Source organism: Chenopodium quinoa, unplaced genomic scaffold (genome assembly GCF_001683475.1).
Source record: "Chenopodium quinoa cultivar QQ74 unplaced genomic scaffold, ASM168347v1, whole genome shotgun sequence".
Lineage (NCBI taxonomy): Eukaryota > Viridiplantae > Streptophyta > Magnoliopsida > Caryophyllales > Amaranthaceae > Chenopodium > Chenopodium quinoa.
Genome location: NW_018743783.1, coordinates 4877817 through 4901700, shown reverse-complemented (window position 1 = coordinate 4901700; position 23884 = coordinate 4877817). Strand labels below are relative to the sequence as shown.

The following is a 23884-nucleotide window of genomic DNA, read 5'->3' as shown; positions in this document are numbered from 1 at the left end:
TCAAAGTCTGAATGAAACACCTCCTGAAATTCAAAACAACAACAAACTCTGGCCTTTCTTTAAGGTACACATTCACATTAAATTTTCAAGATGATTAATGTCTATGTAATAACAATGTTCACTTTTGTGCTTAGGATTTTGTTGGTGCCATTGATGGTACCCTCATACATGCATTTGTTGCCGATGCTATGGGCAAGGCCTACAAAGATCGAAAAGGGGATAAATCATGGAATGTGATGGCAGTGTGTTCACATAACATGTTGTTTACTCACATCAACGTAGGCTACGAAGGCAGTGCACATGATAGCACCGTTTGGAAGCGAAGTTTAGGAGAAGAAAGAATGGGATTCCCTCATCCACCGCCTGGTACAAACTAAATTTCATGAATAAAATGGGAAAATCTATTAGTTTCGTTAACTAACATTATCATTATTGCACAGGAAAATACTATGTAGTTGATTCAGCGTATCCTAATACACTCGGGTACTTGAGTCCCCATACAGGACGTGATTTGAGGTATCATTTGCCTGATTTCAAGAGATCAGGTCTGTAATACCCTAGAAATTCCTTTCTTTTAAAATACCTGTTTTGCCTTGTTTAAAAATTTAAATAGGAATATCTAAGATATTACCGCCACCGTGAAAACGGCTAAGGCAACCATCAAAGACACACAGCGGAAGACTAATTTCAAAACCATTCAAAACAAGTCAACTTGAAAAGTCAACCAACGAAAGTAAAGTCAAAACCAAAGTCAAACGAAGTAAAATAAAACTATCCTACAACTTGGAACCGTTGTAGGTCCTTATTAAAACCAAACCAACTTTAAAACTTTTGCGTTAGTCATGCATGATAATAATATCATAAATAATTAAAGCATTTAAACACATCATATACTTATAGAAAGTAGCATGATTCGCTCTTCACTCATGCCCATTCATGAATATGCTTCATCACCTGAAAACCTCCTCTCTACTTGTCCCCACTACTCGCCATTAGAAAATGGGTCGTCGTAGGGACAATGTAAAGACATGGCCAAACACACAAACACACACAATCATCAAAGCTGAGTACATAAGCGTAATTAAACACACTAACATGCTTTCACCTATCAATACACACTTACCTCATTGCACCTGTTTACTAGCACACACAAAAATCAACAAGACACATTAACTAGACACTAAATAATTCATTTAGCGTTGATTACGCATCGAACGGGTTTCCAACTATACCTCCCCCAAATAAATTGAGGTTAACTGACATGGGAGCTAACCGTGCCAGCGACAAAACCACTCAAAGGTGGCGGAATTCCTGCGCATAATAATAAATAAAAAGGAATGTAATGCGTCCTGTACTCCATTAGAAGTTATGGTTAAATATAAAACCCCATAACTCCCCCATTGTTCATACTCAAGGTATATATGTTCCAAGAGTTTTGGTGCGTAATCTCTTTCACTTTACGTTATTTACATGTTATTGGACTTGGTGATGACTCTCAAAGCATAATAAATCAATCAACCATAATTATTCAATCAACCAAACATACCAATTTAATTCTTGAATAACTAGTGACCATATATTATTTAATGTTGAACCTTTTTTAATTCTACCTCAGTGTCAAAGATACCTTAAACGCATAAAGCGCCAAAATCCTATCCCTCGGTGTTAAAAACACCTTAAGTGCACAAAGGCACCAACATACAATTTATCCCTTGTGTACATAGACACTTATATAGCTCCTTCCTCATGCTTAAAGCATCAATAAAAATTATTTGAACCATAATAAAATTCCTTTTCAATATACCAAACATAATTAAACATGTAGTTTAATTAATCATGCATTCTAACATGCCATAAATAAAAGTGTGGTTCAAACAAAACATGCCCAAAATATAATTTTCCAATCCATAAACTATCACAAATAATTCATGCTTCACAATTCAATCACCAACACCATTAATTCACAATTCCATACATAAACCTTAGCATGATACTACTTGTAATTGATTGAAATCAAGCCTAGCATGATTCTACATCATCAAAATATGCTAAGTACGCGAACGTACCTCAAATAAGCTCTTAAAATAACCGAGTACTCTACAACAATTCTCGAACCAAGTCTCCTACATAAAGGGACAATAATACTATATTAATTCTCCTTGTATACACAATTTTCAGCAACTTAAATTTACTTTAGACTACTTAAAATAATCTGAAAATTATTTAAAAACCCCTAATTAAACTCCTTTTTAATGGATAATCGATCACACCCTTTTATTAAAAATCACAACTATACTACTTTAAATAAAATTCCAACATTTTAAACTAATCAAAAACCCTTTAAAACTTCATCAAAATACTTCTTTATACTTAAATTATCCATAGAAACATTAAATTATCTCTTACCCCTTTTAAACTCAAGGATAATATTTAAAGCATAAAAAAAACTTCGTTAAAAATCAAAAACTGTCCGAAAATCATATTTAGAGGCTAAATTTGGCCACGAGAGGGTGGTGCTCACTACCGAGTCTTTCTTAAAACGTTGTTTCCACACGAAAAACACTACTTTTTTTTTTATCAAAATCGGAGGAGTTCAGAACCTGATCGGGATTAAAACGGGATTAATATTAACGAACGGAAATCTAATAATTAAAACATGAATTTACGTGTTCAAAATAATCTGGAATTAAGTTAAACTAATAAGTAGTTATAATCACAAAAATTTCAAAACATCATTACTATAAAAGCCCTAAATCAATTATTCATAAAAACCCTAAAATCATGATTTTCAATAATTAAAACCCTAGGTTATAAAATTTACAAAATCTGAAAATTATAAAGTTTAATCATCAAAATACAATTTGATACTAATTAAATTAATTTCAAACAATAAAATCAAAACTCATAAATCAATAATTATAATTACACAAATTAATAAAACAAAGAAGAGAGAAAATAAGACTAACCTTTTTGTGTGGGAAATTTTTGAGGATTCATGGGGTATTTATAGAGTAGAGAGTGTAGGGTTAAATTTGGGCTTATAAAAATGTGGGCTTGAGTTATGGGATATAGCTTAAATTATGGGTTTTGGAATGGGTTATTCCAATAAGAGTATGTAGGAATAATTTATATTGTCTAATAATTAATAAACATTTGGCCCAAAACATATTTTACTTTATATTTAAAATACTTTAACCCTTTAAAATATTGAATTAAAATACTTGAGCCATTGACAATACATTTTATTAATACTTAAATACTTTATAAAAATACATAAAAATACGGGGTGTTACAAGGTCCTCCACAAGGAATGTTTGAGCATTTCAATTACCTACACTCGTCTTGTCGAAATATAATTGAGCGGATTTTTGCGATTGTGAAAAATAGGTGGAAGGTTCTACAACCTAAATTGATGCCGCAAATGGAATTAGGTTTTCAGTTGCAAATAATCGTTGCTTGTTGTACTCTACACAATTTTATTTGTTTACATGAACTAGGGATTCCATTCACGCACCAAGTTGAAGTCATGGAGCGAAGAGAAGATCATACTATGTACGATCCTAACAGAAAAGCAGCTATAGATATTGTACGACAAGAAATAATTGATCAGATATGGGAGTCAGTTCAGAGGAATGCCGAGGTAATGGAGGAGCTTGGTGGACAAGAAGAAGACGAAGAACTAACTGACTATGAAAATTAGTTTAAGTTGTGTAGTACTCTAATTTTCTCAATGAGATTAACATTAGAAATGTGTATAAAAAAATAGAACCATTTGAACAATGAATTGTATCAATATTATTATTATTATTATTATTAATTATTGATGATTATTATTATTATTTATTGATTATTATTATTATTATTATTTATTGATGATTATTATTATTTATTGATTATTATTATTAGTATTATTATTTCAATTATTATTGTTATTAGTATTATTATTTCAATTATTATTATTATTATTATTATTATTATTATTATTATTATTTATTACTTATTGATTATTATTATCATTACTATTACTATTTATTACTTATTGATTGATTGATTATTATTATTATTATTATTATTGTTGTTGTTGTTGTCGTCGTCGTTGTAATAAGAGCTTACAAGAATGAAATTTGGCTTTATATCATTAGCAATATCATTAAACATAAGCTGAACTGAACTAAACTGAGCTGAACTGAATTTCAACGGAAGAGAACAGACCGTTAGCCATTTATTTATTATACGGATCTAACCCTTTAATAACTGTGGCGGGTTATAGAGATCCAAAGCGTCCAACACATTGAATTGCTCACTCTCAGATTAATTAGATATCCATTGAAGCGCAGTTGGCTTTCACCGTTGAACCTAGTTCTTGTATCCCCCATTGAAGCAGCTTCCGAGGTAAGTCGTTTGTATTTGTTACCATCATACCAAATATCCCTAAAATTATGAGATAATTGAATAAAAAATCCTTAAAATTATGAGATAATTGAATCAAATATCCCTAAAATTATGAGATAATTGAATCAAATTTGGTTGCTAATGTATTGCACAACACTTTGTTAGGATTCAACTATGAAATCAGAGCTCTTTCCCCTGGGCCCAGGGCTGTCCTGCCTAGGGACGGGCCTGTTTGATGTTTGAATCAAATTTGCCTTTAATATTAGGATGGAACTATGAAATTGGACCTTTTCTTCCTATAGTTCTGAGCCTAATTTGATGATTGAATTAAAGTTGGTTGCTAATGTATTGCACAACATTTTAATTTTAGGATTCAACTCTGACATGTGATTATTCGAGCTTAATTTGATGTTTGAATCAAATTTGCCTTGAATATTAGGATAGAACTATGAAATTGGACCTTTTCTTGCTATAATTCTGAGCATTGAATCAAATTTGGTTGCTGATGTGCTGCAGTACCCTTTAATGTTAAGATCGAACTATGAGATTGGGACTATTCTCTCTGGGCCCAGGGCGACTGCCCCTCCTGTCCGGGGACGGGCCTGCTCACGATCTCTTCCTTTTTTCAAACCCCTCGAGGTTTCATTTGCAACGAACAAAGTGAACATTAGATTGATGAGGATGGGTTCAAATGGTGGTTGTGGGATTCCAGTAACGAAATTGCCGAGGCATCAGACAGTTATGGATGTGGCAAGAGTTGAGCCAGATGGACTTGATGAAAAGGCCCAAAAGGTTGGAATTTCTGGCTTTTATACTGGTGTTATTCCTTGTTATTATTCCTAAAAGATATATATGTGTGATTGAAATTACACATTGACAAGCATGGAATGAGAAACGATGCAACTAAAAAGACAAAGTATTTTTTACCTTCAAAATCCAGTCGTGCTGATATCCACTCTACAGGGATTTTTATTTTGCATAGATTTCTGTCCCTTATTGCAGTACTGCGACTTGATTTTAAGTGAGTTGGATCTAAACCGAAGAATTTGGAAGTACTGCAGTCATACTATAATATTTGATTAAAGTGTAGAGGTATTGCTGCTTTTCCCCCCTTTTCCTGTTGCTTTGAAGCCTAGAGTCATGGGAATGTAAACATGTAATTATTCATTATTAAGAAGATGCAAATAAATGAAGTATTAGAATGAAAGAAAGTATTTCTGATATAAATGGTGGGAAATTAAATAAACACTGATACTGTCTATCTCCATTGCAAAAAGCCCATATATTGACCAAGTGTGGATAGAGGCATATGCTTGTGCATGAAGAAAGTGGTTATTTTGCAACTGGATGTGAGTGGATTGGTCATTGCTGTCACTTGGTGGCTGTATACCTTGTGCTAGATATTGATTGACTCTATATCATTTTAAACTCCTTGACATTCTTATAAATTTCATCACCTAGCAGAGAATGAAGTGTAAGTAGTGAGCCCTAGTTTGAAGATTGAGGGTCCTTTAGGTGAAATTTGCGGTTGACAAGAATGAGTAGATAATTTATATATATATAAATATATATTTTTGTGGGAAAAGCTGAAGGGGTAGAACTGAACTACAACTAGCTATTTATAGTCCACATATTGGTCTTTTCATCTTATTTTAGCCTTTCACAGAGCTTCACTAACCTCTTGTAAGTAATGGTTGTATCAAATAATTGTGCAAAGTCATTGGTATTAGAAAATGTTTGCTGTGCCTCTAGGTGAGATTTAAAACAAATCAAATGTCTTCAGAAAATCTTTTCAGTTTCTGAACCCTGGGGGATTGTTATGTATAGGATGCGTTTTCTTTTCTTGTTTCCACAATTGTTGGCTGTTGCTGGTTTTGAAAGGGTGTGTTGTAGGAAGTTGACGAAGGCAGCAACCTATTGGAAAAGGAAGAGATGCATTTGGAAGAGCAACATAAAGCTGGTCAGTTGAAGAACAGAATTATATATGGATTTGTGATTGGCATTTCAGTAGGCGGCATCATACTGGCAGGAGGATGGGTTTACACTATCGGTGTTGCTGCTGCAGTTTTTATTGCAGCAAGAGAGTATTTTGGATTGGTAAGGAGTGATGGGATTGCCATAGGAATGACACCGCCACCTCGATATGTGTCAAGAGTTTGTTCTGTTATCTGTGCTCTTATGCCTATTTGGACCTTGTAAGATCTACTTCATCACCTTTGATTCTCTGTTTTTGGGTGTGATTTTATACTTCTCATGCTATATCACCAGCTGCAGTTGTGGGATATGAGTTAAAAATAACAAATGTGCCAAGTCAACCATAGCAAATCTTTTGTGTTTGTGCCATCTGTGGCTGTACTGCTGTATGCTTGACCATTTAGTGGATATTATATAGTCCTCTTTTGTGTTTACCCACTTTCCATTTTGCGGTATTTTATTTATGTACCCAGCTCTAATATATTCTATTTTTAGCAAATAGGTTTTATAATCTTAACCTTCTTACCTCACAATGTTTACACTTCTCCATTTACTTTGTCTTACTTTACCCACCTATTTCTTACACCACCCACCTTTTTCTGACACCAACTTTCCTCTCCTAAAACAAGAGTTAAAAATAGGTGTTAACTGAAACATATACGAAGAGAGTATCCACTTTGTTGGATGCAATATCTCTGAATAAACTTTTATTAGACCTTAAATCCCCTAATAAATTATCACACTTTTCTTATTTGGGCTGTTCCAAAAACACACACACACACACACACACACACACACACACACTTCTATTTCAAGATCTTTCCTTCTCTCTTTATCACATCACCCCTTTTTCTCTATGTATTGTGAGTTTGTGACGCTATTTTTTACTTTTCTTCTTGCTTTATTCTTAATAAAAAAAAATATTCACATTTCTATCCATTTTATTCGTGCTTCGTGATAGTCTTTGAGTGATGGATGGAGTATTTGATATTTTCCAAGATACGTACTATAATACTATATGAGTTTATAAATCATAATGTACAGTGGATGCAGCTTGCAATTGCAGATCTTATTGTCATATTGTAACATCCGTAATGACTTTCCTAGTTTTTTTTTTTTTTTTTTTTTTTTAAAAAAAAAAAATTTTAAAATTACCCCCTAGCCTAGCAAGGGATCAATAGAATTTGGAGTTTGATCTGTTTTCCGTGTGTGTTTGGGGTGGGGGTGGGGCTGGTGGGTGGGGGAGGTATCTGATTATGACTGGTGGCAATAGGTATTGGGTTCTTGTGTTGTTTTCTTCCACTTTTTCATCTCAGAGGCTGATTGAGCATAAAACATTTTATTTTTCCTCTACATTTTTTTAAAACTGTCCAAGCGTTAAGCTAAAATACATGTCCAACTTTCAGATGATTGTGTGTGAAGATATAAGCTGGCTTTTGTATCAGAAGAGTATGGTTTTCCATTTGTTGCTTGGAAGTAAATCATGGATTGATTAAGCTTTAATGCTTTGTCATAGTCAGTTTCTTGCTCTGCTTGGTTTCATATTCTTCTCGTAGGTAAATTTATCGTTTCTTATGAAAGTCATGATGATGGACGGGAGAGCTATGAAAATATGCATGTTATTCTACATATTGAGAAAAAGCCTTTTCCCTGATCTCATTTGGGCAATCAAGCACCATGTTCATCCCTAATTCTCTTCCCTTGGAAGATAAGCAACTGCTAGCACTAGCATCAACAAGAACTAACCTCATCTACTCTTTCCATTTGGTAATGCCCAACTTATCCTTCCCTCTCACAGCTTGAAGATGTCATATAAGTGCTCTGTCTACTCTTCGCTTTTGAAAAATCAAGATATTCACACTTTATCCTGTATTTAACACTAATATGTTCAGTAAAATAGTTTCAATTCAGTAAAAATAATTTCAGTTCAGTAAAATTAATTTGAGTTCAGTAATTTATGTTCATAATAAATAGTATAAGCTCGGCAAAAATAAGGTGAAGAGAACAAGGCCTAAGCCTCCTAAAATTTATAACACAATTTTTCCAAAAAAAGGAACATACCTTAAATACCAAGAAGATAGGCTGGATGGAAAACAGAGAAAAGAATGTGAAAAGCTATCTCCATAACTGAAAACATGCTTGAGATACATGGGTTTTTTTTTGCAATCTTAAAGAGAGATGCCTTTGTTATTCAGGTTTTGATGGTATATGATAATTTGATAACTACATATTCACTTGAGTATAAATTTTCTCTGTCTTTGCTGATCTCTTTTTTCTTTTACTTCTTTTTCTTCTTTTTTAGGGGGGTGTTAAGGGTATTATTCAATTGCTTACTTTTTTTTTGTTGCTTTTTTTTTTTTTTTTTTTTTTGTTGTTGTTGTCAGGTATGCTGGTCACATTGACATCTCAGTAACATCTGCAGCTTTCATTGTTGCAACAGCTTTGCTTTTACAAAGAGGAAATCCTCGCTTTGCTCAGCTTAGTAGTGCCGTGTTCGGGCTGTTTTATTGTGGCTATCTACCTTGTTTCTGGGTCAAGCTTCGTTGTGGTTTATCACTTCCAGCCTTGAACACAAGTATAGTTCTGAACTTTATATAGAAATACCAATGTAGATACAATTCAATTATGTTTTTACGAAACGAAGTTGTTTTAATAGATTTTCTTTCTATGATTTATATTCCCTCTCTTCTAGTATAATTGGCAATTTGCCTTCTTCACTATTCATTTACAGACTTTGATTATAGTTTTTTTTTTTTTTTTTTTTTTTTTTTTTTTTTTTTTTTTTTGTTAATGTATAAAAGATTTTAACTAGTGCAATTTAAAACATACATTTTATATATTTATATGATAAAATTTGTAAATTTCTTTTTATTTTCTTCTATTAGATATATAGATAAAATTACTAATGTCTAGATATAAATTTTTTAATTTTAAAAATAATTTAAACTCTAAAGTTTTATTCATTTAATTTTTTTTACTAATAGGTATATATTTGAGAACTCATACTGATATGAGAATAGATCTAAAATTTAAACCTGTGAGTAAAAATTTAGAACACGTGAATAGAACTTTAGAACATACGTGTAAAAATTTAGAACATAGAGAGATGGAGAGAAAGAAAAAAAATGTTTGGGAATAATTGAAGAGATAGAGAGAGAAAGTGTTGGAAATTGATATCAAAAGTACAAAAAAGAAAAGGAAATAAGATGACAAATCATAAAAAAGAGGGTAATAATGTCAAAAAGTACAACCTGTAAATAGGAAGGGGCATTGTATTTTGGATTACCCAAAAAGGAAAAGAGGCATTGTATTATGTGATGAAGGGAGTAGTAAAATATAGAACATGTGAGTAAAAGTTTAGAAAATAAAAGTAACAATTTAGACCATATGATTAAGAATATAAAACAGAAAATTAAAAATTTTATATCACAAAATTTAAAATGTAGAACTAATTTAACACTTAGAACACGTGAGTAATTATTTAGAACATGTGAATTAACTCATTTATTAGTTAGAATATGGGAGTAAAAATTTAGAATACCTGATGTAATATTTACAAACATATAAGTACAAATTTAGAACATAAAGAATGTTCACACGTATGAAAGAATCTCATGTAAAGAAAGGTTCAAGTTTAGAACATAGAGAGTGTTCTTATATATGAAAGAATCTCACATAAAGGAGGGGTTGCCTTCCTATATATATAAAAGCTTAAGGCGCACTGAAGATTGCTTCTGTAGCGCCGAGGCACGCCTCTTTGTAGTGAGGCGCACTATGTATTGTGTAAACTATTTTTAATTAGGTTTTAGTACGAAGTTTCATGTTATAATTTTTGTATGATTTTTTCCGTATGTTTGGTTATATATATTATTGGTCAAAATTAATGCATTTGCTAGTGTGTTAAATTTGACCGTGTTGGAAAGGAGGGATTATACGATAAAGTTGGTAATACCTTGCATGGTTTTAATATAATAGTGTAATTTTTCCTTGATAAAAATAAAACATGGGGTATGTGTGTGTTTGAGCGGGGTGGGGGAAGGGGGAATTGTATCTACAAGGCCATGTCTTAGAACCCCAAGGATAATAGTTGTTCTTGAACCGCCCACTTGTATCTAAAAGGCCATGTCTTAGAACCCCAAGGATAATAGTTGTTCTTGAACCGTTTTTTTCCTACTGTACAAGTAGCCATATATATATAAATATATATATATATATATACATACATACATACATACATATATATATATATATATATATATATATATATATATATATATATATATATATATACTTCCTCTGTTCTTTTTTACTTGACCTGTTTGTTTTATCACGCTTGCCAGTGCACAAGTTTAACCATCAATAATTTTAATACTCTATAAGTAAAAATTATAAAAGTTATATATTGTGATAGTACTTATTTAGACGATTCTAACAAGATCCTACATGAATATGTTTTTCTTTACCTATAATTCACAAAAGACGGTCAAAGGTGAGTTGGTGAATAGTGTAAAAGTCTAAGCGGGTCAAGTAAAAAAGAACGGAGGAAGTATATTGGTAGCAATATGAAAAGATCCCATGAAAGCCCACTATCTAGCTTTCTATTCTTTTTGCATTTCCTTGAATGAGAATTGTGTGTTATGAGGTAGGGTACTTTTTATCTCCCATCCTAATTACTGTAAAGCATAATCCATTCTTGTATAAATCATGTGAAAAAAGAGAAATGAATGTTGATACCAAAAAGAAAGAATAGAAGTTATGCTTTTGTGATTTTAGAAATTGGATATCTGGGAAAGACTCAAAAGTATGACTCCAAGTATGATTGTATCAGAGTTGTTTGCAATATTTAAAGTCTTGTAAGAATGGTTTGGGGTGTTTATCTAGTTAAAATACAGACTATATCTATCAAAGGCTAGAGGCATAGTTCTGTTTGTCACACCAAATTAGTGGCTATTATCCAAGGGGCCTACTAATGCTCCTTTGATGTGCTGATGCGGATTTTATCCTGGATTTGCTTTAAATTTTGGAAAATTTGTTAGAAACCACCTTTTAAACGGTTGTTTTTGTGAGAAACCACCTTTAAAACTTGTAAGAAGAGACCTAATTCATAATTTCTTTTGCAATAAACCACCTTTAGCTGAATTCCAGCGAACTCACAATTTCAGGCATTGACTTCGCTTTAACTACCCATTCTCTCACTTTAGTCACTTCCGTGGCTGCTCCATCACACTTCTACCCTCTCCACCGCCGTAACTTCCCTTTCCCCTCCTCCGTTGTCGCCACATTGACCTATTCTCTCTCTGCCTTATCTTGTGGTGGTTTGGTTTTTTCAGGGAGGTTAGGGTTTTTCTTAGTTGGGGTGATTTCCGATTGTAGTTGGGGGTTTTTTGGTGGTGAGTAGGTTGCGAGATATTTCATACTGATTGCGTAGTGTTTTTTTTCCCTCTCATATTATACTTTATTTAGTATTGAATATGTTGAATTGAAGATGGATTGTGTTATACCTTCTTCTATTATGCTCCTTCCCACTCCTTTTTCTATGTTCTTTGTTGCTGTATCATCAAGTGCGAACAAATCCTTTCCATATTACAAGACAAGTTCACTTAAAATTTATAGAGTTTACCAAGATATATTTATCTAAAAAAGTGCATAAATTTTTACTGATTGACAGAAATCGGATATTTCTGGCCTGTTCTTCTTGGTGGCCCAACACATTGGACTGTAGGTCTTGTGGCTACCTTATTATCTATCAGCAGCATTATCGCAGCAGATACATTTGCTTTCCTTGGAGGCAAGGTAAGTACTAATTTTTGAATTGAGTGGTTGATGCTAGTTGTATTTTGTATGACAAAGATTCCGTACATGAACTTTACTTCATTAGGCCTCGAGTTAGGTTTTTTGGATTATCCCAACTTCTTCACCATGTTGCCATCTGATTTGAGGATGTGTGTTCTTTTTTTTTTTTTGTTTTTTTTTTTTTTTTTTTTTTTTTTTTTTTTTTTTTAACTATTGGAAATGGATCATAGCAGATATTGTTGTGAAATAAAGAGAATAAGAGTGAAATTGGGAAGAGAACTGATCATCCTCTTATTCCATATATTAAGGGATATATATACATACACAATAACTAGGGTTTTCATAGAGAACAATAAAACCTTAGACCTAGATTATTCTAGAGAATACAGGGGTATAATGGGCATCCACAAATATTTCATAACACTCCCCCTTGGATGTCCATTATCGAAAACTATGCTTTGTTAAAACCTTACTAGGAAAAACCCCGTGGGATAAAAGCCTAATTAAGGAAAAAGAGTACATGATTCTTCGTAATACGCCGGGATGCTGCCTCATTAAAAACCTTTCCAGGATAACCCAATGTGTGACAAAACCATGGTTAAGGGAAAAAAGAGTGCAGCGCGTATTTTCTCCCCTCGATGAATGTATAACTTGAGATTATCTAGTGCTACAATGAATCCAATATGGCTAGGTGTCTTCTCATATGCAGTGAAATATCATTCTTTGCTCTTCAACCCTCCTAATTTGAATTTGCATCTTCAAGTCCTCACGTGAACATATAAAGTGTCTTCATTTCACCACATATGGATTTATTTCCATATAATTCCAAACCTCTATTTGAATAAAGTTACTTTAATTTAGAAGTTAAACTTATGAGGTTACGCCTTCTTCTGGAGGTCATGAATAATAGAAATTGATGATCATATTTGATCAAACTTTCCTTAATGGCAACACATGATATTATTAATGTTGCCCTTCAATCTTATATGAATTAATATAACATATGTAATTATATACATTGATCATGGTTCTTCTAGACCATAATAAAACAATCTCACGCACACGTATCTCGTTGATATTCTTTAGAATTTTCATAATTGACATGATAGTTGTCTTGAAAATATAAATAGTATTTCTCACTAACTTTCATCCGCTCAATCTTCAAGTTGAGATGCTAATGATGTAGTCCCATAGACTAAATAAAAGTTTGTTAATAGTTACAATTTTCAAAATATAAAATTTGTAGGGCTATAAATACATTGTATATAAGTTCTTCGGGAACTTTTCTTACATGATTCATAAATAATATTAGATCAACGTCATATATAATTTCATCATAATTATAAGCCCATTAGAATATAAATATGTTTTTATAATTTCTATCAAAGTTGTAAATTTGTCCTACTATATATATAATGAACATTTACATATTCTACAAATATTATATAGAAACTAATGCATGCAATTTGATATATAGTAGGAAAAATTAGAAAAAATAATCCCAACTTTCATCAATTTAGGTAGAATAATTTCAACTTTTGATTATTCTGGAATAATCCGAACTTTGGGGGGTTTTCTTTTTCATCAATCCCGAATACCGGTGACCGGTTGAATGGGTTATTTTTTTTCTTTTTTTGGTTAAAGTGAGACATGTCACAATTTAATTGGTTAAAAATAAATAAATCAAAAAAAACCAAAGTTAAAAAAAAAACCACCAGTCATAGCCCCAACCACCCATCCAATCCGACAACCCCTAGCTCGGCCACCTCACTCGCCGGACCACCGGACCTCACCCACCACTTGAGTCGCCACTCCGAGCTAAACCACCATCCCGTCCCTGAATCTCCCACGCCACCAGCCAAACCCCAAAAACCACCGGCCCCTACTCTCGAAATCCCCTAAAACCACCACCCCACTCTCGAAATCCCAAAAACAACCAGCCCATCCACTCTCGAGATCCCCAAAAACCACCACCCCACTCTTGAAATCCCTCAAAACCACCACCCCACTCTCGAAAATCCCTCAAAGCCACCAGCCCCACCGAAAACCCCAAAACCACCTTGCCTATTAGCTAAAATTGGCTACGATTTCATTGCCGCGGCTTCGTGGCTACGGTTCCATGGCTGCGATTTCGTGGCTGCGGTTCTGTGGCTGCGATTCCGTGGCTGCGTTTTAGTCATCACTTTATTCAACACATCCAAGCATTATTATTGCCACATTTTCCCTTCACTATAACAGTGAATGAATAGGTCTATTTGCTTCAACTAGAGAGGCCATTATTTTTTACTGCCTATAATATTTTATGGCAAGCTGGACAAGAGTTGTGGTGAGTTCTAAAGAGAAGAACAAATAAAGGCTGTGGGAGGTTACTGATTGATAAGAGAAAGTGACTATAGTAGGCTTGAGAAGTGATTTATTTTTTTTTAATTTTTTTTTAAGCGGGAGGGTGATAGGCTAAAGTCGTATCACCTAATCAAAAGTAATTCCTAAAACCACTAACTAAAATAGATAGGGAAGTAGGGTCGAATCCACATGGAAACGAGTCTTTTTATTCCTAATTAATTAATATAATCTAGATTATAGAGTAACAAATTATTATTATCGAAGGGATACTAAACTACTAAGAGTAAAAGTGGGAAAGAATAAAAGTAGGAGGAAAAACAATGAATAAAAGACCTAGAGCATAGGTTCACCAATAAATAATATTCTTGGGTAAAAACATAATAATCAATCAATACATCAATTAATCAGATCATAAAAGGCTTTCGCTACGTATTACAATCACATAATTAATCTACCGGTATTAAATCTCATCTCTCGAATCTCGACTTAACCATTTATAAATTAACCTGCCTATTGAAACTAGGCCTTAATATTAATTCTCATCTCTCGAATTGATGTATTGATTAATAATTAATCACATAATCAATCAATACATCAATTAATCAGATCATAAAAGGCTAAACTCATACATAAAAGACCTGCGCATGTCGAGTTGCATAGCATTCAATCAATCAATAGGAAATTAATCTAACATTGACAATCAACAACAATAAATTACCCCTTCATATTATTTATGGATCCCCGTAAACCCTAAAAAGAAAATTACTCACACATAATCAAATCTAAACTAAACAAAGCAATTAAAGGAGACATGATTAAGATTAAAGCAAAGAAAATAAGTAATAAAGGAGAGAAGATATAGTACCAAAAGAAAGAAATATAAAATTGCATAAACCAAGAGTGTAGAGAGAGAAACAAGAGAGATAGTAATACTAAGAGTTTAATTAAGAGGAGAGAGAAAAGTTAGACAGAGAAAGGGAAAAGAATAACTAAACTAAAAACTAATACTAAAACTAATTAATAAAACTAAAACTAAACTAATGAAAACTTAAAACAAAACTAAGAAAAACTTATCCTTACGTACAATTGCTACTCCTCTTAAATAGGAAAAGAAAAAGGTAGTTTACTCAATGTCAACTTTAATCCCACTCAAACTAGGATTAGAGAAACAAATTACATCAAGAAGGAATTGCGTGAAAGCTCCGTGAGTTGGGTATAATCTACCCAAATCGACGATGCCCAAAACAGCAGGCCCAACTTCACAAACCCAAGTTAGTTCATAGCATACGGAACTTCCGCCCAGCAAGAGTATTTGTAAAGTTGGCCTCTTCTCCACTTCGGCTGAAATTTTCTTCTTCTTAATTTATCTTGGACTTGCAACAAAAGTAATACTCCAAATGAAACGAACCCTTAATCACCGAATCAAATTTAATTAGCTTGACCTTGGGCTTCAAATACTCGTCATAAGTTACGATCATCTCTAATATCTTTGTAGCGGCTCAATAAGCTCGGAAATTGACATAAATATGCAAATTCCTACTAAATAATACCAACTCTACAAAAACACTAGGAAAACATATATTAGTAATAAAAATAGCACTGTAGAGCTGAAATGAGCACAAATATGACTATGTGACAGGGAATAAAAATATATATAAAATAGACTCATAAGAGGGGAGGGGGGGGTGGTGGGAATGGTTGCAAAAATGATGAAAACTTAATTTTATATAAAGAACATACAGAATCTAGCAAATGGGTTCTTAGTATTAAAAAGTGTGCTCAAGGTGCGCCTAGGTGCTAGTCTAGTCAAGGTGTGGACCAGTGGCGGAGTCAGAAATTTCAAACCGCGGGGACAAATAGACATCACATTATGTTAAATAAAAGTTGGATAAAAAATTAATACTAACCGAACGTAGTAGTGAGGGACACCCCAAAATATGAGAACTTAGTAAAAAAAACTCCAACAACATTTACCAATTTTTCCTTCAGAAATATTTGCTTATGACCTCGAAATTTTATAAAAAATATTCTAAAATTATATAATATACTCCGTACTACATATGCAATTAAATGATATTTTCATGAATCATAATTCCCTATTACATCCTTCCTATTACATCCTTAATGGACTCTATTAATGCAAAATTACTACTCCGTATTACAATAACTATTTAGATAAGTACATGCAGTACTTGTTAATAAAAAATGGAAGCAATAATATCTTGTAGGAGTGGTAAGAAAAAAAAATTATATAGATAAATACATGCAGTTAATAAACAATATGGAAGCAATAATATCTTGTAGGAGTAGTAAGAGGGAAAAAAAAAAAAAAAAAACTGATTGTAAAATATTGCACGCACCAAGCTTCGATCTCCAAATCCCGTGCAAAAAAGCTTACCACACTCATCACTGCTCCACCTTACTTTGTAGGATTCTATATAGCACACAATAATGTATTTGATCTAATTTATTTTTGGGAAAGCAGGGGGACCGCTGTCCCCCTTGTCCCATACTGGCTCCGCCAGTGGTGTGGACCAAACCGTCTTTACCCGAGGCGCGGTGCATTCTAGAAGGCACTAATAAGCGCACTTGTCATGCTGCCTCCACCAGCCACCTTATGTTTTGAATGCGCAGGAAAAGGAGCCAAAAAAAAAATAATTTAAAAAGACCTTTGCTTTTTCCAAATTGAATCTTATCTGGTTTTTAAAGTGACAATCAAGTAACATCCCTTTTTTAATTGAATGAAATTACTTAAACCTAACACCCAATTGGAAAGTCCTGATGATTAGAAAACCCTATTGTACGGGTTGCTAAGCAATGTAAGAAGTTGATGACTGTTGCTACGATAAAGTATGCCAGAGAGCAATTCCCGGTGGTTTGGGCACCAAATTTGTCGAAGTTGGTGCCTGTCAAACATTCCAGACCCTATATGGTTAATCTTCTTCTTGTTGAAGCTTATGGTCTCTTTCTCCTCAACAATATTTGCCCTCTACGGTTAATGATAAGGAGTTTTATTTTATTTTTATTTTTTCTTTTATTACTAAAGTAGTTGAGGAACTCCTAAGTTTTGTTTACTAAATTTCTAATACACCATCCATTCCTAATTGATTATCCTATTTCAAATTGCACAATTCTAAATGCAATGTTGTAATTTTATCTCAAGCTACATATTGCGAAAAAATACAATAATAATATATTTGGAAAAATAAAAATCATGTTATCGTACTTGACTATGTTTTGAAGTATGTATATTTATTTCTAACAAAGTGATGAATCTCACGGCTCAAAGCAGTGAGAGGATGAACCTGTTCCTCCTCTGCTATTAAGCCCAGGTCAATTAATTTTCTAATTGTGCCGACTGTTAGATAGTTTTTTAGTTCATTATGTGCTTCTTTTATGCTATTCTCTTCGTGGCAGCTCAAAGATTATAAGTATTGTAGAGCATGGAGTTTAAGGAGAGGAAAAATGTTGAGATAAAAACAAAAGTGGATGGGTGCGAGTCCAAAGATTAGCAAAAATGTGAATAGAAACCATGTGGGACAACTTTTTTTTTCGTAAATGATACTCATCTGCTGTAAAATTTTTTACTACTGTAATACTAAGAACACTTTTTATTACTTGAGCTTACTTTTTATTAAAATAATATTAGTACCCATCTGCTTTTAGTAAAATAATAGTAGTAAAAGTGTGCTAATCTAGCAGAACGTACAAAAATCTGTAGCTGTGATGGAGGCAATGTATAAATTGCATGTTTGCTTGTTCAAATTTAGTTTAAAGTATATTCTTTATAGAAATATTTCAAATTATTAAAATCAGCATGGCTTGACACAAGTTCAACCGATGTTGTACTAGAAGGATATGATGATGTCATTTCTACTTTGATTTATAGGATGATAGCCATATGTCTCTGCACTATTGATATTATTTTTTATATAATGCATATTTTTTGCTTTTGCTTTTTACTTAAGCAGGCATTTGGCCGCACTCCGCTTATTAATATTAGCCCAAAGAAGACGTGGGAAGGAGCTATAGTGGGTTTGGCTGGTTGTGTTGCTACTTCTGTCGTATTATCGAAATTCCTTTTTTGGCCAAAGTCTTTGACAAGGTAAAATTTTCTGTTTTCCAGCTCAGCCATTGCGTCTAGATATCATGATTTATTTAGCCAACCCTGATAATTTTAGCGTATATTCACTCTTTGACCTCTTTATAGGACCATAAAGTAGTAATCTGCAGAATATAGTTGGAGTACACTTTTCCCTTTCTCACATGGAAGTCATTGGTTTAAGGTGTGATAATATAGTGTCTATACTTTATACTGGATAATATCGTGCCTATGAACATCAAACTGCCTCCTTTTGGTGGTTGCATCAAGCACTAGACTATTTTTTCTTATTTTTATTTATGTATTTATTTATTATACTCCATTCATTTTTCTACGACTTGGAATAGATCCAGAGGGGCAGAGGGTGCACAGCTTCTGGAATTCACCTTCATGTGAACAGGTTGGGGACTGAGTTGGGCTTTACCTTTTTTTTTTTATGAAAAAATAAATGGGTGGCCACTTTGTGAGGTGGATTTTTGTCAATAAAAATTTTAGGACAAGTTTTATTCCTAAATGCCAAATTTTAACATCTATCAATGATATAAATAGCATTCACTAAGAGACATTTAATCCCTTTTTATTCAGATTTTAGCTATTGATTTATGTAAGAAAATATATACTACGTATTATAGAAACATAAAAGAAATATTTATGATAGAAATATACTCTGGATATGAGAAGCAACGGTGTACTAATTGTTTTTTTATTATTAAGATGATATCTTTGTTATTCAATATGCTACTCAAGAATTAATGTTCATTTAATAATTATGTTAGGAATATAAAAAATATATTACCACTGCTCCATGTCGAAGATTCTTATATACACCTGGGTCCGGGTGTATTAAGGGTATGTTTTGCTTATTTTGATTTCTATTGCTTATGTAATCATCAAATTAGCAAAACAACTCTTAGAAGCACCTTGCAGCTAGGTATATATATTAAAAAAAAAATTTTAAAAAAAAAATTCAAAAGTTGTTAGTTTTCATGCGATATTATAAACTATGAAGTATAATATAACAATTATATATGATTTGGAACATTTTATTTTTAATCTCAAATTGATTTTTGGTACCTATCTAAAATTTAACCTACTTTAAAAAAAATTTCCTCATTTTGAGCGCCGAAAACGTTCCGTTAAGGTTTTAGGGTCATTCTCGTTTGCGTGCTAAGAAATGAATTAATTTGCATGTCATTAATATTTTTAGCCGCAAAACATTTCAGGTAAGGTTTTAGGGGTCGATTAAGCTCTTAAGAATCCAAATTAAGTTCGAAAACGGCAAAAAAAAAACATATATGCCTCATTTTGTGTGTCCAAATCAACATTATTGAACACGCAAAACAAGAGAGTTACATTTTTTTTTTATTTCGAGCTCAATTTGGGTCCTTAAGGATTAAATCGATCCCTAAACCTTACCCGAACAATTTTTGCGGCTAGAAAAATTATTAACACGGAAATCCATTTACGTTATTTTTTTGTCATAGCTCAATTTGGACCCAAAAGAACTAAAATGACCCCCTAAAACCCTAAAGAAACATTTTTTAGCATGCAAAACGAGGAATTTTATTTATTTATTTATTTATTTATTTTTTGACTGCTAATGGAACCTTAACAAAAACCATTAAGTAGTACCAAAAGCTACACTTTTAAAATTTTAGAGATAGTAAAATAAAAATTAGATAGGTACCAAAAATCAATGTAGGGTTTAATTTTCCAATTACATTTAAAATGAGTTTCATGATGTAAAAATAATAGAGTTATAAAACAGTTACTGAAAATTAAGGTTTAATTTATACTATGTAGTTTTGGAAATTTATCAAATATAAAACTCTACAATAATTTTTTCATTCTAAAAAATCTCTCCAAAATTTGCCTATTTGACTTTATACGTGGCACACTAATGTATAGTGTTTATATTAGTACTGGTACTCTGTATCGATTATTAAAATTTAATACTCATGAATTAATGATTATTTAATAATTTGTAAAATTAAAAATTATGTCACCATTAGTAGTTTTGGGATCTACAACCAAGAACCAACGATGTACAATTTAATTATCATTTTAGATTATGGAATTTTATTTTTATTCGATGAAAATATATCATTAATGTACTTATAATTTTCAAAACGAATATTAGGAGTTAAAAAATAACAGATTTATAAGTTATTGGGTTCGTTTGACATTGTTGTGGTTTTTTGTATTTTGGTTTTTTGTTGTACAAAAGTATATGATATATGTCACATAATGAATCAAAAATTATTTAAACTTATTAGAATCATAATAATTTTAAAAACTGACAACAAAAAAGTGGAAACACTTTTTTCTTGTTTCCTGTTTTTTATTTTTAGTTTTTATAAAAACAGAAAACTAAACTCCAAAATTGATGCCAAACAAGCCCTTATATAAAGTTATAATTTTACAAAATATTGTTAGTGTGTGTCCATGGCCCGGTGATTTCGCGTGACAGAGAGTAACGTGGTAGCAGAGTTATGGGGTTGTTAGGGATGATGGAGGTCAGGTTGGAGTGACTTTGGGTGAGGTGTTATAGTAGCTACGTGCTCTCTCTCTCTTAAATTAACCTTGCTTTTTTCAAGGGAAATGGATTGGATTACCTATAAAATTCAAGCATAATTCTTTATTATTGTCCTTTATTTCTTTTTCTTGATTCGCTTCCCTTTCTGATGTGTGTAGACCTGGTTATTGGGCGGATCGGGTCAGGGTCGGTTGCGGGTCAGGGTCAAAGAGGGTCACATTTTATAGGGTTAATATAGGGTCAGGACAATGCGGGCCGCGGGTCGATAATGGGCGGGCCTACAAAATATCAATTAAAATAAATATTGGACAAAGCCATTATTAAATACATATGAATACAAATTAATCTATATAATTATTTTTACATTATGTATTTTCTTTATCAACTAAATTGGAAAAACATGTTGGCCCTATATTGACCCTACCCAATAAGGGCCCTGTCCATTAATAGCCCTGTCCATTAAAAGCCCTATAAGCTTGGCCCTTACCCTATTATCATTTGGCTACCCTGTCCAATAACCACCTCTATGTGTGTACCAAACATTCCCTCCTTAATTCTACCACTTTTATTAGTTGCAACGTTTCTCATTTCACATTTGCCAATGCGTATTTCCAATCATTTATAAAAGTATGAATTGAGAAACGAGATTTCACATAACTATATTTTTCCTATATAAAATCATTTAAGAGAGTAAAAATAGTGTGTGAATTGTATAAAAGTCAAATCGTTCAACTAAATATTATCGAAGGAAATATCTTTTATCTACTATAGAAGAATCAAAACATTTGGGTAAGGATTCTAGAAGTACATACATAGCTACATTCCTTTTGTTGTAGTTAATGATTTCTATAAATTATGTTGCATGGTAAACCATCAGATTAGAGTCACTCTGTTGTCCTGTATTGTGACACTGCCTCTTGATTGTGTCATACAGTTTGCCTATTGATTAGTCATTGTAAAAATCCTAGTAAATTGTGTAGAAAGTGATTTTCAATCTAGAGTTTGATAGAAATTTGCAGTTTTGAACTTTGTGCCTTCAGTAGCTCTTTTGGATTGTCAGTCATTCTGTCTGCTAATGTGGCTGCTCTCTGCTTATAGGATTGGGGTTCCAATTATTAGGTTGGTAATTGCCTACATGGTACATCTATATCTCTTATTTGGTCTAAAATACAAGATCGTTGATGTTTCTTTAGAAAGGGCATAGTCTTGGTGTTATTTTTAGGTAGTATCTAATGCCTCTCTGCTAAACTCGTCCGGATGTGAAATCTCATGATCAAAATTTTGTAAGCCTGATATAATCATTGTTTTTTCTGTAAAAAGTTTGCATCTATGCTGTTGCTTCTCTTTGTTGTGCTGGTATATAGATTACATTTTTCAGTGAGATCTTGTAGCTGTAAGAAAGATAATCTTTTGCCTCACTTTTAATTATTTCAGGATCATGTTCTTGTTACTGGAAAAGTGAAAAGAGCTTTGTTTTTTATTTTTTTATTTTTATGTGTAGGTTTGTTTATTCAACCTTATCCCTTTTGTAAAAGATTTTTGTAGATCATATATAACAATCACAATGTAGGTGTGAAACTGATTGCAATTCTGATTACTCAATTGTCTACCTTTGAATGTAGTTTGACTTAAGATCTCTTTTTTTACTCTTTGCAGTGCAGTTGCATTGGGGTTTCTGAATTTCTTTGGGTCGTTGTTTGGTGACCTGACTGAGTCGATGATAAAACGTGATGCAGGTGTAAAGGATTCTGGGTCTCTTATACCAGGACATGGTATGCCATGTGTTTCGTTTGTCTTTTTACATGGGGAAGAGGGGGAGGGGGGTGGTGGGAGAACACGAAGGTTACATTTGCCTTTTGTTCTTAGGAAAAAGGAACCCTAAGGACTACGTATAAGAAGCTAGAAGGAAAAAAAAAACTAAGCACTTAATAGCATTAAACAAGGGTTGTTTGAAGTTTGAACTTGAGTGGGAAATATGAAAATGTTCATACATAGCTCAGAAACGCAATACATATGTGTAAAACCCTCCATATTTAATCCAATTTATCAAAATCTTAATTGCGATTTTATCCACAGGTGGAATACTAGACAGAGTTGACAGTTACATGTTTACTGGTGCACTCGTGTACTCTTTTGTTAAAACTTTCCTGCCACTCTGGGGTGTCTGAAGAATTTTAGTAGTGAAGAAGCTCTCGAAGGTGAAGCTTACGGAGTATAAGTCTATAGCCCGTCGCTAAGTACTTTAGTCCCATACTTGCCAGTTTTTGTTGTATAGATTCTTTTCAACCCTTAGATTATATAGCTCAATAAGTTGTGTAGTCCAATGAGCATATTAAGTAATTTGCATCTGTTACACTATATGTCAATCGTCATAGTCATACTTCATCTGTATCTTAAACTTCATATTTATTCAAGATTATGATTCAGAGCAATACTTATTCAGTTTCTCAAATTGATATAGTTCAGCGATTTGTGTGGTTATCAAAACAATGGCTGGAAACATATTTATCAATTTATTTTTGATTTTGTTCTAAGCTTAGCTCATACATCTGTTGTATACTTATATTTTAAGAGCTGGAGCCTTTAAGGGGCAAATTATACTATGTGCTTCGGTCTCGAGTCTTGAAAAAGGATGGCAACGGGTCGAATGCAGAGCGCGTCTTGATGGACCTAGATCCAGATTTGTTTTTGTATCTAGGATCCAAACTCGACCCGAATCCGTCGGGTCTGGAAAATGGAGACTC

At 32.8% G+C, this 23884-nt stretch overlaps 2 protein-coding genes across 2 annotated transcripts; both read left to right on the top strand.

Moving 5' to 3' along the window:
* The first annotated feature begins 213 nt into the window (after window positions 1–213).
* On the top strand, window positions 214–3765 carry LOC110684786. The gene is made up of 3 exons (XM_021861214.1): window positions 214–366; window positions 441–545; window positions 3297–3765. The coding sequence occupies exons 1-3, from the start codon at window positions 237–239 to the stop codon at window positions 3698–3700; spliced, it is 639 nt and encodes a 212-aa protein (XP_021716906.1). The 5' UTR covers window positions 214–236; the 3' UTR covers window positions 3701–3765.
* A 497-nt stretch (window positions 3766–4262) lies between these two features.
* On the top strand, window positions 4263–23582 carry LOC110684866 (phosphatidate cytidylyltransferase 4, chloroplastic-like). Its single transcript, XM_021861306.1, has 8 exons — window positions 4263–4392; window positions 4909–5184; window positions 6286–6587; window positions 8751–8941; window positions 12035–12159; window positions 18474–18607; window positions 22797–22912; window positions 23217–23582. Exons 2-8 carry the CDS (start codon window positions 4918–4920, stop codon window positions 23306–23308), a joined length of 1227 nt encoding a protein of 408 aa, XP_021716998.1. The 5' UTR covers window positions 4263–4392; window positions 4909–4917; the 3' UTR covers window positions 23309–23582.
* The last annotated feature ends 302 nt before the right edge of the window (window positions 23583–23884 follow it).